Source organism: Megalops cyprinoides, chromosome 23, assembly GCF_013368585.1.
Source record: "Megalops cyprinoides isolate fMegCyp1 chromosome 23, fMegCyp1.pri, whole genome shotgun sequence".
NCBI lineage: Eukaryota > Metazoa > Chordata > Actinopteri > Elopiformes > Megalopidae > Megalops > Megalops cyprinoides.
Window position 1 is genome coordinate 4662744 of NC_050605.1, and position 16033 is coordinate 4678776.

At 48.1% G+C, this 16033-nt stretch overlaps 1 protein-coding gene across 1 annotated transcript in view; it reads right to left on the reverse strand.

Annotated features, from left to right (window-relative positions):
- LOC118770086 (plexin-A4) overlaps positions 1 to 16033 on the reverse strand; it is a 266079-nt gene that overhangs the window by 18974 nt on the left and 231072 nt on the right. The window contains exons 23-28 of the mRNA XM_036517508.1: positions 15471 to 15537; positions 13593 to 13739; positions 11954 to 12113; positions 8845 to 8948; positions 4329 to 4428; positions 1099 to 1289 (exon numbers count right to left, since the gene is read on the reverse strand). Coding sequence (XP_036373401.1) covers positions 1099 to 1289; positions 4329 to 4428; positions 8845 to 8948; positions 11954 to 12113; positions 13593 to 13739; positions 15471 to 15537 — 769 coding nt within the window. The remainder of the gene's footprint in view (positions 1 to 1098; positions 1290 to 4328; positions 4429 to 8844; positions 8949 to 11953; positions 12114 to 13592; positions 13740 to 15470; positions 15538 to 16033) is intronic.

A 16033-nucleotide genomic window follows, 5' to 3' on the forward strand; every position in this document is an offset into this window, starting at 1 on the left:
AGGCATTTTTGTGTTTGCACCGGTGGAGGGCATTGCCTAGACTCTGTTTATGTGATCCTATGAATCTCTATAAATTCTAATGGAAATACAGAACGAGAATGGTTTTGCATATGAACCGCAAGTCTGAACCGCAACTCATGAGGTCAAGCGTGGATCAAACTCGAACTGTGATGAGTTCACCCTCTACAGATTATACGCACCTTTCCTCTTGTTTCTAGCGGAGAGAGTGACAGATTTAAAAAGAGAGAGAGAGGAAAAACTCATCAGCGAGTGTGGGTCTGCGATTTGCAATTAGCAGGGGATCAAAGTGACGGTTCCATCCAGACCAAAGGAAGCGATTTTCTGAAGGCGGTCACACTCAAACGGCAGGCTAAGCAAGCCTAATTTTATGGCAATTTTCACTTTGGTGAGACGGCCTTTTTTCCCTGAAACACTTCTGTGGTGCCCTGTGCATGCCTTGCCTGCAAAGCCGCAGACTCTCTTCTGTACTTGTCACTCCGCAGCCTGGCTTTGGCAGTGTCACAGGGACAGGCAAGTCAGCCTCGCAGTCGAGGAGCTTGACACTGCAAGGGCTCATGGGATACCTTTTCAGAAAAGATTGTCTGAAGAGCTACAGGTTTGACCCCAGCTGTCAAGATGGGTTACAGGATGTTTAGAAGTCAGCCCTGAACACTATAAACCACTCAGATGAGGGTGTCAGAAATAATGCCATGGCAAAAAAAAATGGCAACCTCTGAAGTCCAAACAAGAAATAGAGTCCTCAAAGTACTTTAACAGTCCCAAATGATTTTCTATGCACATAACAAATACAACTGGAAATCCCTAGGGGATCCTCCTTGGTATCCCTAAGGAGCTAAAAATTGTATTTCTGTATGTGCCAATAACTTCACTTCAGAGCATTAGATTAGTTTACAAACTCTACCTCTTATATTCAGTTTATATTCTAGTCCTGCTCCTATTACAACTTTAAGGGTGTGTGTGTGTGTGTATGTTTGTGTGTGTTAATATTTATAGTGCCTGATATCTGAAGTCCAGGAAAATAATCTCTGTTCTGAAAGGGAAGACTCCACCAATCAGAGGTAACTCCGGGCGCCTCACCTTGGTGGCCAGCAGCCTGGTCAGGTAGATCTCGGACACCATCTTGCTCCCGCGGTCGCCCTCCTTCTGGTCGCCGTGCTCGTGGTTCTTGACCAGGTGCCACACCTTCACGCCGCTCTCCAGGTCTGGCGTGATCATGGGCGTGCGCGAGCGCAGACTGTCGGGGCTCCCCGTGTACTTGATCATGTTCTCTGTGAGATGTGGAGACAACACAGAGACAATATGAAGACAATGGGGAGATAACTCTGAGACAACGCTGAGACAATGGTGACACAACGCAGTGTTTCAGCAGCAGCAGCCCGCGGAGACAGTGCAGCTGAGTGTTCACGCTCGGCTCAAGCTGTCCTTCATACAGTACAAAGCACACACCAAGCAGTCAGGCCCGAGCGATAGCCGAGATGAAACATAAATATTTAAAGATTGCGGCGCGTTTGAGTTTTTATTCGTTTTCGTGAGCAACCTGAGGTATGCTTGAAGACACAAAATCAAACAGGTGTCAGGTGCAATCAAATATTTATGGTCCGCACAATGGTGAAAGTGGCAATGACATTTAAAAAAAATAAAATAAAGGTCAATGAATGTTTGCACAGTTTGAGAAGAATTGATCAGCAGCTGAATGCGTTCGGGGAAAGTAGGAAAAAAAAAGGCTGTTTTCACCCAGGCCAACGGTGCAGAAATCAATTTTTCAAGAGGGAGAGGCAGCCCTGTGGAAAGCAAGGATGATGGAGTGAGTGAGAGGAAGAGAGTGGGAAAGAGAGAGAGGCATGAAAGAGGGAGAGAGAGACAGAGAGGGACAGAGAGAGAAAGACAAGGAGATGGGGACAGAGGGGAAGAGAGAGGGAGAGGGAGTGAAAGAGAAAAAATGATAGAGGGGGAACATGCTGACACGCTGACTTCCTGGACCCGGCTCCAACCGCTCGGCATGATGGGAAAACGCCACGGAGGAGCAGCCCTCCCCCCGCGTCTCGGGTTATTGAGTGCGCCCGCGTCCCGCCGTGGCCAAGTAATCGGGCCTGACGGGTTCCGTGGAGCGGAAGCGGTGTGGGGACGGGGAACTCGGTGCGAAATGCGTCTTGACGCCTCGGTGTTGATTAAGTGTGGAGCCTGGCTCTCTTCTTCTGCTATCCCACCCACCCCAGCCCCCCCCCCCAGATATGGTTTATTTGATTTCTTTTCTCTCAGTGTCCATTCTAAGAGTTCAAAGTGGATCCCCCGCTTTCTTGTGTTGGAGTGCTTTGGCCGTTTGAAGTTCGTTCCAGAAGTGAAGTGAAGTGACGTGTGGCGTCTCTCTCTCTCTCTTCCACTCTCTCTGTCTCTCTTTAAATCAATTTGGAGTGGAGGTGAGAGACTATGGAGATGCGCCGATAGATTAATGCCGCATTTGATGTGGCTGGAGTGCTCGCGCTTGCCGCTGCGCTTTGATCTCGTGGTTTATCAGGTTAATAGACCCGAGGATAATGCTGGGCCCAGTGGTGCCTGGGCCTCTCTGACAGTCTGGGGAGGAACACGGGGGAGGAGCAAAATCCTACTCTGTCCCCATTACCTTGCAGATCTGATGTGGCTATTCATCCTCGCTATCCTGAAGAAAGTACTATGTTTTGGCTTTGTCATCTCCGTTACCCTATAAAACATGCCATGCCATGTCTTGGCTTGGTCATTCCTGTTATGCTGTAAACAGTGCCATGTATTGGCTTGGTCATTCCTGTTATGCAGTGAAATGAGCTATTTCTTGGCTCTGTCATTCCTGTTATCTTGTAAAAATGTGCTATACCTTTTCTCTGTCAACCCTGTTACCCTGTAAAAATGTGCTATATCTTTTCACTGTCATCTCAGCTTCAGCACTATCTGCATTGTATGGCCTGTACACATCTTGCCCTTGTGCCTGTCTGCCCACTATATGTACTTTTGTACGTCGCTTTGGATAAAAGCGTCTGCAAAATGGATAAATGTAAATGTAAATGTAAATCCCTGGTGCCCTGTAAAAATGTGCTATATCTTGGCTCTGTCACCCTTGTCGGATGTGTTAATTTCCATCTGCATCTGCAACCTGCAACCCTCATTGTGTGTGGGTGGTATTGTCCCTCAGGTATGTTCAAGCACAATTCTGCCACCCACCCTGTTGGACACCAAAAAAAAAAACAAGAATAGAGGCTGTCGCAGGGGGGATGAGGTCAGCCAGCCTGCACTGCCACAGCGAGCATGCATCGGCGTGGGTGAGAAACAGGCCACCGTCCGCAACGTCAGATGTTTAGAGTGTGTGTGGGCTCTGTGACAATGTCGCACAAGCGCTGCTATTGCGTCACCTTCATCCGATTGCGAAAGATGAGTGACGGGAGCAAAACCCGTACAGGGCGGCTGTAATCGCTCTGAGACCGCGCGCCGCGGGGCGCTACAGATCGCCTAGGAAAGGCAGCAGCCACGACAGCGAACAGAACAGGAATGTAATTTCCCCTCATTTCAGCAGGTCCAAATGAGCACGGAGCCCAACGGAGCCCGTTCCAGAGGTGTGGGCAGCGATTCGCAGGCTTTCATGTCTCACAGTGGGATGCGGGCTCTCCTTATTAAACAGATGAGCAGCCGCGGCTGAGCGTGGCGGGAATGTCACGGCGGACCGCTTTTACCTGCGAATGCGGAGGTGTGCTGAGTCACACAGGTGACTGTGCTGAGTAAAATCTCTCTGCAATACTGCCACCACAGAGAGGGCTGGAGCATATTTAATGTGTGTGTGTGGCATGTGTGTGTATGTGTGTGTGTGTGTGAGCGTGGTGTGTGTTAGCATTAGTGCACTGTGAAATTGTGTTTGTGTATGGCGTGTTTGTGTATGTGTGGTATGTTTATGTGAGTGCAGTATGTGTTTGTGTGTGTGTGTGTGTGTGTGTGTGTATGTGTGTGTATGTGTGTGTTGTGTGTATGTGTGTGGTGTGGGGGACATCATTAGCAGGGGATTTTTAAGCAGGGGGCAAATTTTCCTCTCCGGGGTAGATCTGTCCTTCAGGAAACTAAAGCGGGAGGGAGGGAGGGCAGCCAGACACCCGTGCCAGGCTGTGCCAGGCGAGGCACCCAACTCCCAGCAGCCCCTGCCAAGGAATCCTCACAACTCACGCCACGCATCTGTGCCACAGGCTGGTCCTCCATTCCACTGCCCGAAACCGAGTCCGAGTCACGGCCCACGCACACACACCACCCGATCAAACACACACACGCACACACACATATGGCGCCAGGCCTACCATATTTACTGGCGGAGGTTCGGGAGACGGTGGAGTTGTTGACGGAGTTGTACACCATGACCTGCTTGGGGACGAGGGCCACCACCGCGTTATCAGGCACCTGAGGGGGGGAAGAGACCGAAAAACACAAAGGGTTAAAAGGATAATTGGCTGAGTCCCGTTTTTGCCGCGGGGTCGGGGGCGCCACCGTCCCCAGGCCCACGACAGGCCGGGTATAATCAACACCGCAAAATGGATTCAATTAACAGACCGGCGAAGTTGCTTTCCCAGACAAACACAGCTGCTTTGCAGAATTAACAGAGTTAATGGCAGCGGTCCTGGAGACAGGCTGAACAGACTAATTAATCATGCATGGAGTGGCTCACCAGTATTCACTATGGAAGCAGACACCCTCAGAGTGTTCAAGACCAGGCTAGTGCTACATACACTCTAGACTGTAAGCGAAAATGGTAGGCCTGGCTGGGCCGAACAGCCTGGTGTTTTTAAACTCCTTCTTTGGGCGTTAGGAGACATGCTGGAGATACTGTGTTGGAGACGGGCCAGAGGTGTGTTGGGTCTGGAGACCAGTGTGCAGGACCACAGCTCTACACTGCTGAATAACCTCTGCACTCCGTTGGGTTTGTGTGGGGTGAGGATATTGGGGATGTTGTCCAGGCCATGAAGGGCACAGGTAACATGTCTCTAGTGATACAGGAGTGACAGGTCCCAGTGGGGCAGTGATCCAGGAATCACATTTGCGTGTGGAGTAATGGCTCCCTCAAGGAACAAGACATCTCGTCATGAGAGAGAGGAAGGTCTAGCAGAAGTGATGCCAGCCTCTACATGTGGTTTGGCTGGTCTGTTGTCTCTCCTCTTTAAAGGTGACGCAGGCCAATGCATGATGCAGCAATGCAAAGCAAACCAAGTTCATTTTAAACATGTGCTCGGGCTATACAGGAACAGCAGTTTACCCAAACACCATAGGTGTTATCTTCAAACACTCAGACATGTTCTATTTTTTAATGTGCCCAATGGGCAGTTCTGATTGATTGATTGACACCTCTTGCCCAATGCACTTTTAACCTGATTGGTCACAATCCTTACTTCTTGCTTCTTGTTTCTGAAATGATGTTACAGCATGTTTCAAAGAAGCAACTGTAGAGCGATAGATAGATAGAGATAGATAGATAGATAGATAGATAGATAGACAGATAGATAATCTATGTCCATAGCATTATGTTTTAAATGATTGTGCCTAGGTGGTCCTAACCCCTACACTATAGTGGTTCGGTTTCTGATTTATCGTTTATATGCCTCAGTAATAATTGGCTGTGTTAGTTCTTGATGGAGCATGCTGAAGACAGGCATAGTACTGGGAGCATTAGCAACCAGGCCTTCAGTTCTGCACCACTGCACCACTACTGTTTTACAATGCTTTATGCAACTGTTTATTGAGTAGAGCTCAGGCACGGCTTGCGTAGTTTGGGAAAATGCAAAAGACACATTAAGGAGACATATTAAGCGCATGCGCGACCCTGCATAGGGAGGGTTTTACCCCTCTTTTCTTACTCAGGTGTGATCTGCTGCTCCCTGTCCCAAAGTAGGAACAGGTGGGCCTGTGCACACTCTGTTACACAGAGAGGCGGGCAGACGTCTGTCTGCAAAACCAACACCCTCCTAAATGGAGACGTCTCCTCTGCACAGTAAAAAAAAGATAAATAACGACAATAGGAGAAGACAGGAATTATATCAAAATTGAAGATAAATTGGATGCAGGCGTTTTTTTTCCAATGAATTCCCTCTCGGGATGAGGCATCAGGAGGTGACAGACACGGCAATATTGTGGGTGAGGGTTCAGCGGAGGATCAAGAAACAGCGGTATGGGGGGGTGCTTGTGGCCTCTCCTCTTCTTTCCATGCCACTAACAGGCTTTGAGTGGCTGATAGGCTTTGCCAAGGATAGCTCGCCCTCCCCGACCAAAAAATGAATTAACTTCTGTCTTCATTATCTCATCTCCGATTCCAATCAGCCCCCTAATCCGTTCTCCCCGTCTCCGGCTCTGCTCCCGAGCTCGGCAGCGTGACATTTAATTTAAGCTCAGCGCGGACCCCCTTCTCTCTAAACCCTCATTTGGAGGGCGGCCGGCTTACACAGGAAATTATTTACACCTTAATGAAGAGCAGCCTATTCCTATCTCCACCTCTCCATCTCACCCCATTGGCCAGACGGGTTCCGGCACGATGAGCGTATGTGTGTGTGTGTGTGTGTGTGTGTGTGTGTGCGTGTTGCACACACGTTTTGCGGACAGCTGAATGGCACGCCGGCCTTATCTTATCTCCTCCTTCCGACAGCTTGTTGCCATGACGCTTGGCCCCTTCTGTGTCAGTCATTTTCCTGTCTCTAATTCGGTCTTTATCTGACCCTCCAAGTCCTGCTAACACCTGGAGAGGGGCAAGGTTCCTGTCATTCATTGCTGCCACCTTCAAGGGGTCCTACAGGCGATTGGGGAAGTCTGCTCTAATGTCATGGGACATGTGGCTTTGAGTGATGAGATGCCCCTAGAGGTCATGAAGGAAGATTCATCTTGTGCCAAACAGACATGCCCACACACCCTGTTTCTGCTGGCTAAAGGGGCCTCCAGGATCGCTCTCCAGCAGCATTGTAACCCAAGGACAATGTTTTATGGGACTCTCTGATGTCCTTTTCATGTTCAATCAAAACATTTTCAAGGGTTTCTCCTTCAAATGTGTTTTGACTTTGTCTGGTCTCCTTTGATCTGTCAGCTGTAAGTTAAATGACAATGACCACTTTTGGTGCCTTTGTTATGAATTCCTTCATTTGATCCGCATAACATACAGTCACTAATGTTGCACAATACAGTCCAGGCTACTGTGGGTCTCCTTTAAAGACCTGAGTCTGGTTGTCAGTTGTTTGTTGCGTGCTCCTCGTGTTTGTTGATTGGTTGTTGTATGCGCCTCGTGTTTGTTGATTGGTTGTTGTTTGCTCCTCGTGTCCATTTCTGGAAGCACACTGGACAATATCTCTCCAGTGCATCAAATCTGTCCCCTCCCCCTGGGTCACAGAATCATGCTCTCAGATGATGAAGTGGGATTTGTGAAAGCAGACTCCTTCGTGGAGAGTGGGCGCTCGTATCACACACTGATCCTCAGTGATGCGTCCCGACGCTTAGGTGGGGGAGGCACGTGTGTGTATATCGTTTTGCGAGTATTCACACATGGTGATGCGGGAAAAAAGGTGACAAAAAAAGAAAGCGTTTCAGATAAAACCCCTTCATTTTTCCCCTCGTATTCCAGGCAATTATCTCAGGAGGAGGTCCAACCCAAAAGACCACGTGATCCTTCAGCTCCGGACCCTCCCTACATGTTCCGTATTAACATCGCCTTAATGAACCTAAACGTGAGCGTTTTAGGCTTCAAAGCCGAGACGAACTATCAAAGCCTTCTGCGCCATCTGAGCACGTAAATAGGGGCCTATCGAAACCAATTAGCGCCATTCTGTTTCCGTTCCTCCTGCTCATGCTCCTCGCAGAGCTAAACATTAAGTGGCGAATGGAGGACAGACTCGTAGAAGTCGCTCTGTAAAATTAATGATCTGAAGCAATATGCTGCTCTCTCTCTCCTGTACAAATGAACGCACACCGCAACACAATCAAAGGGCCTCGGGGAGCTTGGTAATGAAAAGATAACAAAGGCTGTGTGCTTTACTTTTGTTGTTTGGGTTACTTTACTCCAAGGATGTGTACGCTACTACTGTTGCTTCAGCTACTCTACACAGAGCCTGTTGTTTGGGTTTTCTCCTCAAAGGCAGTGTGCTTTATTTATGTTGTTTGGGTTACTGTGCTCAAAGACATTGTTCTTTACTCTCCTTGTTTGGGTTACTGTACTCAAAAACATTGTGCTTTCCTCCTGTTGTTTGGGTTACTCTGCTCAGAAACATTGTGGTTTCCTCCCACTGTTTGGGTTACTCTGCTCAGAAACATTGTGATTTACTCCCATTGTTTGGGTTACTCTCCTAAAAAGCAATTTGTGTTGCTCCTTTTGTGCTTGGATCAGGCTTCCTTTGTTCAGTCGAGTCAGATCCAAAGAATTTAATCAAAGTGAGCTTTTGATCAGAGTTCCTCTGCAAATACTGACATTTAAAGATAAACACTGTCAATGGTGATCATAAAACAGAGACTCAACAGCTTCTGATCTCCTGAGCAGGAAAGAAGGGGGGAAATGAAAAGGAAGCACTGTTCCAACAGTAATGAAGACCAGTCAAACACACAGGCGTCGCCAAGAAAAGGCCGGAAAGCACTTCCTCTGACTGACTGTCAGTTTAGATGAAGGGAATTAGGGTTTGATAATGACTAGCCACACTCTCGGAGTCAGTCTAGGAGGAAAACACACAGCAGAGTAACTCTTGGTCCATAGCATAATGAGTGGAGTGGGTTTACCTGGTAGTATAGAGTGCAGGGTTAGAGCAGGTTTACCTGGCAGTAACTCAACGTGTTGATGCAGCATTAAAGTGGGTTTACCTGGTAGTGACTCAGCATGTTGAGCCTCTTCCAGTCACTCTCAATCTTGGTAGTGACGTCCTCGTCCTGGAGGATCACCCGTACTCCTCTCCCCTGACGCCACTCTGTACAAGAGGGGGAACACACAGTTTGGGACAAAAGCTGAAAACAAACCTCTGTCACACTCACAGAAAGTGTCAGCCAGGTGACTACAGAAAGTTAAGAGTGAAGAGAAAGAGAGAAAGAGAGAGAGAGAGAGAGAGAGAGAGAGAGTGAGAGGGAGGAAGAGAAAGAGAGAGACTAACAGAAAGTGAGGGGGGAAAGAGAGAGTACTACAGAAAGTTAAGAGTGAATAGAAAAAGAGAAAGAGAGGGAGGGAGAAGGAGAGCAACATAGAGAGAGAGCCATGAGGTAAAGCAGTCACCCACTCTGTACCTTGTTAGGCCAGCACACCAACAGAAGGAGCTGCTATTTTAACCAGGAGCAAAGCCCGCTCCCCCCTTCTGAGGGCAGCCGTTGGAGCTGCGCATCCTGACGACAGGGCCGAGCCAGCTGAGACTCCCCCTGAGTGCGCCGTTTCTGTTATTACTGAGTACTACAGAGGAACCGTCAGATCCTGTCCCGAAAGGCGCCGCGGCAGCATCCTCAGCCCCGCGTCACAGCGCACTGGGACAGCAGCACAACAATCAAAACGCACTTTTTTAAATTATACAGGAGACACCACCAATGACTCCAATGGAACAAAATACATTCTACGTTTGATTTTTTTTTCCTTTCTTTTTTGTGTATGTACAAATATGTCAAGTTGCGTTAGTTGATGAAAACTGCTATTCCCCGTTGTCATTTCCCGGTCTGATCAGTGCACGCTGAGAGATTTGCTCAGAACCCGAAAACCAAAGCAGCAGCCATTCAGCTAGTGGTGCAGCTCGTCTGGAGATGATAATGACTTTTTTTGCATCGGGGATCTCGGAGGAAAAGCATCCTGTTATTTTCCTCTCAGTGCACCACATCCCTCTATAAACATGGAAATGAGCTTCCTTTGCAGTCGGACACAATAAACAGAAAGGGAAGACAATGTGAGAGGAGAGAGTAGGTGTGAACTGAGTGTGCTCCCCGAATCCCAGACCCCACGGTCCTTCCCTCCCAAACCTGAAGGAGGCGAGAGAAAGAGCGGTTTCAGGCTACAGGGAGGCTACAGAATGTCTCCACGATATGAGAGAGGGACAGAGAGAGTCAGGCAGGGAGAGAGAGAGAGGAAGAAAGCAAGGGAGAATGAGGGATAGAGGGAGAGTGAAAGAGAGGGGGAGAGCGAGGGAGGGAGAAGGAGAGGGAAAGGGCAAGAGAGAGACATAAGGAGAGCGGGAGAGAGAGGGAGAAGAAAAGACATAGATAAACGTAAAGCCCGTAATGAGCTAATTAATTCATTGCATTTTTTGGGATGGGGAGTAGGCATACTATGTAAGGTAAACATAGCATACCGCTCTGTTTTGTGCATGTTGTCTTGCTGTATTGTTCCTTGTATACCTTTTCTGTGTCCACAGCTTTTGCAATACAAGCGTTATTGTTGTGCAAATAAAGCCTTTTTCAAATTTGAATTTGAAAGAGTAAGAAGGAGGAGAGAGAGAGACTGAGAGAGGGGAAGAGAGAGAGAGCAAGAGAAAGAAGGGCAGATAAGTCCAGTTGGTAGGTTTACTTCCTGTCCCTACCCATCCGGGGGGGGGGGGGACGGGGACTGTGCCACAGAGAGTAAGCGCAACGCTGTGGGCCGGAAACACTCCTGGCCGCCCCGTTCCATGAGTGGCTGGAAGACAGGGGTTGGCTGCACTCCCGTTAGCTTTATCAGGACCGGTGATCTGGGCCTGTATTGAGTCGGGGCTCAGGAGAGCACCCTGTCATTGACAGAAGGCAGAAACGGCTCTCTTTCCCAGGCATGGGGCTTCCCCTCCTTTCTGTTTGCTGTGTCTTTATTCCTCCCGAAGCCCTTCTGACCTTAAGGGCCTCGTGGCGGCTGCCATCCCCTTTCTGAGGCATAATAAAATAATAATAAAGAAAGCCGGCGCATGGCGGGAGCCGTAAAACAATTTCACACGGGAAACGTCCGGGAAGAAAAAAAAACAGACTAAAACAATTTCTTCACTTATCGGCGAGACATTCCCCCCTGGAAACCCCATCAAAATGCCGTAGCTGGGCTGTAAATATGTTATTATTGAAAGCGCAGGGCTAAGAAAGCTACGCTGATATATTGATCCATAAAAGGCATGACACTTGCGGGGAGAGAGCTAGCCGCGCTGGCGGATACGCAGGAATAAAACGACTGCTTTCGTGATGGACTGTTCTGCCTGTAAGAGCCACGCGCGAGAAGGTTATATCACGAGGGAGCCTAATTTATTACAGCGGAGTGGGATTGCGCAGAGGGGGCTCGGAATCAGAGGGCCGTTTTTCACTGCTAACGGCAGAGCCTCCCTGCCAATTACGCTTACAAAAATAACCGGCCTCTTACTGTAACTTAACGACGGAGACGGAGGCCGGGAGAATGAGTTAGAATGGGCCCTGCTGATGATTAGAGCGTTCGAAATGCAGCCGCCATGAGCTTTCCCGCACGACGTTGCGCCACGACATTTCGGGATCAGAGTTTGGCCTTTCCGTGGCCAGCTGATCGCGCGATCAGTCAGCTGATCAATCAGCGGGTCAGTCGCCTGATCGATCGAGTCGCACTGGCGGTTGATTGATTATGTCCCATACGCAGCTGATGGATGACTCAGGCTGGTGGGTGGAGCAGTGTCTGTTTAAGGTATTTTAAGGAAATGGTGTAAAAACAGAAAAAAAAAACACACTCAACAGTCAATAACATCACTGAGGTCTGAATCTTACTGCCCAACTTAGAGGAGGAGTGACCTCAGTAATATTCCTTTAGTGCACACCCTACAGCCATACTCACCGTCATGGAGCAGGAACTCACATCTCACCACTGCAATGCACTAGCTGAGACTGGGGCCTGCCAGATGAAGTGGTATTCTCGGCTAAAGGGTAGCACACATTGCTTCTGTAACCTATCACCCTTGAAGAACCCATCGAAAACCCTTGGAGAACCCTTAGAACCTCACGTCAGGGCTTTGTGGGAGGGCCTTACCCAGGTCCATGTCGGCTGCCTTCTGCCGGTGAGAGTAGGGCACGTTCTTGTAGATGGCGTCCAGGATCTTCTCCTTGACCTGGCTGATGGTGTCACAGTTCAGGACCTTTACCTGGATCTCCGGGCTCTTTTCGTTGTCTGGGTGTATGCAGTTCACTACCTGTGGGGGGTAGACACGATGGGCACAGAGATTAGAAACTAAGGAAGACAGACATCTTACCATGCCTCCAGTTATGCAGATACACAGTGGCATAGAAAGCTTGGGAGGTTCTTCACTAAACAGGACAAAGAGTTCGAAGCCACAGTGCATAGTGATTACTTTGGAAGATTGTGATAGACCTATTAACACATTTTTACTGCTTGAGTGCTATGGACAGCACATAGCATCCCAAATGCCACTTGGGCACCCCTCACATGCCTAGAACTGGGGTGCAAATATCCCAATTTTGGGAGCTGTCCTCACACTCATTACATTATAGAGCTTCTCAACTCATCTAGTAAGGGTGTATGAGAGATCTCTGAGAGTGAGCGATCTCTTTTTGAGAGAACTGATGATCTTTCACGGTGGAGGTAGCATCTGCTGGGCACCGAGATCATCTGAGCTGCCAAAATATTGCCCTCTTGTCTGATAGTCAGGTGGCTTTCAGGGCCTTATTATAGGTGCCCCGGACTGCCTGTCAGTCGCCCCTGTCATTGCATCAATCACCTGTATTCATAGAACTCATTCCCCCCCCGGTGGGGAAACTGACCTCGACATATCACAGTGCTCATTATCAAGTCATCTCGGCAGGTAATTGGCATGCTATTAATGAGCCATCATCATCATACCCCCCCCCACCCACCATCATCATCCTCATCATTATCATTATCATCATCAGTGCCATCAGCGCGATTACACGTAATTATATGGTCCGGGAGAGAAGACATTCCACGTGTGGGTAAAAGTGGAATTAGAAATGGCTTTCTGGCCTTCACACCACTGTCACGGCTCTGCCTGGTCTAGTTATCATGAGATGAATACAGACTGTGTAAAAAATGTACAGTGTAATTGCTTCATTTCTGAAAAACAAAATCACTATTCCATAAATTAGCTATTCAAGATTCATGACAGCAGCTATTACAGATGTCAGTCATCAATTAAACATAGCCTGCGAAAGCCTGAGTAATTTAATGAAGCACTTTCAGTCTGATGTCCAGGGACTGTAACAGATACCTCTAGAGAAGTAGAAGGGTCACCAACAGGTCTCTGCACACATATCACATCATTGTACAAACTTCTGTTAGGTTACACACTCCTGTCATATCACACACTCCTGTCATTGTACACACTCCTGTTAGTTCACACACTCCTATCATTGTACACACTGCTGTTACCTTACAAACCCCTGTAATATTACACACTCCTATCATTGTACACACCGTTACTTTATAAACTCCTGTCATATTACACACCCCTGTTACTTTACAAACTCCTGTCATTACACACTCCTATCATTGTACACACTCCTGTCACAGTACGCACTGCTATCACTGTACACACTCCTGCCACAGCTCATATTCCGGCTGGTTACCACATGTAGAGGCTGAGAGGGTCTGTGCTCTGTGGCGCCCCCTGCCTGTCAGGTGTGAGTCTCCTCACCATGGTCTTGTAGTCGATCTGCTGCCTGATGAGCTTGTCCTCGCTGAGAGAGTAGCGGGCCTCGCCGGTGATGGAGTCGATAGGGCCTTTCTCCATCTGCTGCTTTATGGCACAGAAGAGGGAGAACAGGGGCTCTCCAGCACACTCCTGAGGAAGAGAAACACAGAGCCATCACACCTATGCAATATACCTGCCCACACACAAACGTACACACACACACACACAAACACACAACAACACATACACATACTGTACACTGCAAAAATAGCCCTTCAAAAATAAGAAATAAAATAATTAATACAAGCTGTTTTTTGCTAGTAATAAGCGAAAAAATCTGCCAATGGAACTAGTGGAAATACACAGATATTCAAGATGCACCGTCTAAAAACAAGTCCTTGTAGCTCAAGGAAATTTTGCTTGTTTGGTGACTGTGTGTTATATTAAGTGTAAAGAGAAATTTTGACTTGAAAAGAGACAAATATGCTTGGTGAGATTTGGATTTTTTGCAGTGTATACATGCGAGCACACACACACACACCTACACATACACACACAGTCCTTAAAAAACAACACAGACCTATAATACAGATACCCAGAGATGAGAGATTACTGTGAAGGCATAGCTTGCAATTCCACAAGAGCAACACGGGCCCATTGATCATGCAGATATAGAGTGAGGAGAATACCGCAGCTCATTAAATGCAATGCTGGAATGCATGCAAAAGCCGGGCAGCCATGTTGGGTAGGATCAAAACTGAATTTTGCTCAAATTCAAATGGGATTCTTATGTTAATGATCAAAGCTGCTGTCGCTTTTAAACATCTGGCTCCGTAGCCATCCCCTGTGTGCAGATCTGTTACGGTTGGCGTTTTGGAAAGATTTGTGCTAATTAAACGGAACTTCTTACCAATTTAGTGATTATGTATTTATGGTTACTTCATTTTATCTCCACCTTACGTCAAAATAGAGGATAACAGGGCTGACTGATTCATAGGAGGGGACCGTGATTAGACTAAATGCAGACAGCAGGTAGTCACCAGGCAGTCTGGAGATGGAGGTTATAGCCTCTGTCTACACCAGAAGGGAATGAGTTCATATCCCTGTCCTTGCAGCCTTGAGATTGTATCCCACTTCAGTCCTTTTGGATCAGATCGGGTTGTGTAAATGGGTTAGAGAATGTTACACAATGAAATTGTGACCTAAATGATCACCAGCCCTTGACCAGTTTCTCAAAGTGTGGTCGGGATTTGATTGGCTACCTCAGCACGATGATTTACTGCAGTGAGCGCAACCCGAAAAACAGCCACCGCAGATGTAGCCTGTTAATGCACAACCTGTGAGAGCTGCAGTGCAGTCTCTCTCCTTCTCTGTCTCTCTCCATCTCTCTCTCCCTCTCTTGCTCTATCTCTCTTGTTCCTGCTCTCTCTCTTGCGCTCATTCTCCATCTCTCTCGTACTGCCCTCTTGTTCTTTCTCTCTCTCTCTCTCCCTCTCTCTCTCCAGTGGAAGAGCAGGAGTACTTTCTGGAAACTCCTAAATCTCAGAAGTTACTTTTTTTTTCTGACGCAGAGAAAGAGCGAGAAAACCTTAAACTCAAAAAAGCCAATCCGCCAACTTCTGGCCCTCGTTTGTCAAACGGGAGAGCTGTCATTTATCAACGTCTCGCTCCCCTTTCTGACCGACGCAGAGCAATCAGTCCAAAAGCTGATGCTGACGTGGCGGCTCCGTGACAGATCGATCTGAGCGGAGACCGTCCAGCGGGGGGAGGCCTGACTGCAGGCCTGACGCCATGTTAGCGGGAGATGAGGTGGGGATAGGGAACGTCACGGCAGTGTTTCACTGCAGTTCGAGATGAAAACCCCCGATGGAGGGTATGTACCTTTAGGAACTTGTAGAGCAGGAAGGTGAACCAGTTTGTGAGCATTTTCTCCGCGACGGACTCGGTTCTGGAAAAAAAGGAGGAGAAACATATGTTACAGTCACGGCCACGAACCATTTGCACAACTGCAACCATGAATTCAATGCGCAAATGCAATGCACAAGCGCACTCACAAGAACTCACAATCATGTGTAATTTGCATACCTGCAGCCATTAATGATTTGCACAACCACAATACAACCACTGTCATTGATGGTTTACACGACCGCAACCATGAAGGGTATTCGCAGCTCCAGCTACAACCCCAGCAATGAACGGTTTGCACAGCCACAGCCACAACCATAACCACAACCATGATGGATTTTGACAACCAGATCCTGTGTGCTTTGCTTCAGATCTCAAGTGGGCTGCAACGCCATAATTATCAGGCCATCCAAACATGTGCGGGAAGCGCGCTCTTTGATGCAGACACCGCGCAGAGGGGGAAATGAGAGGTTCAGGCCATCCATCTGGCCGGAACGCCATTGAAAAACTCTCAAATTCTGCCTCTTTCACCCTCAGCT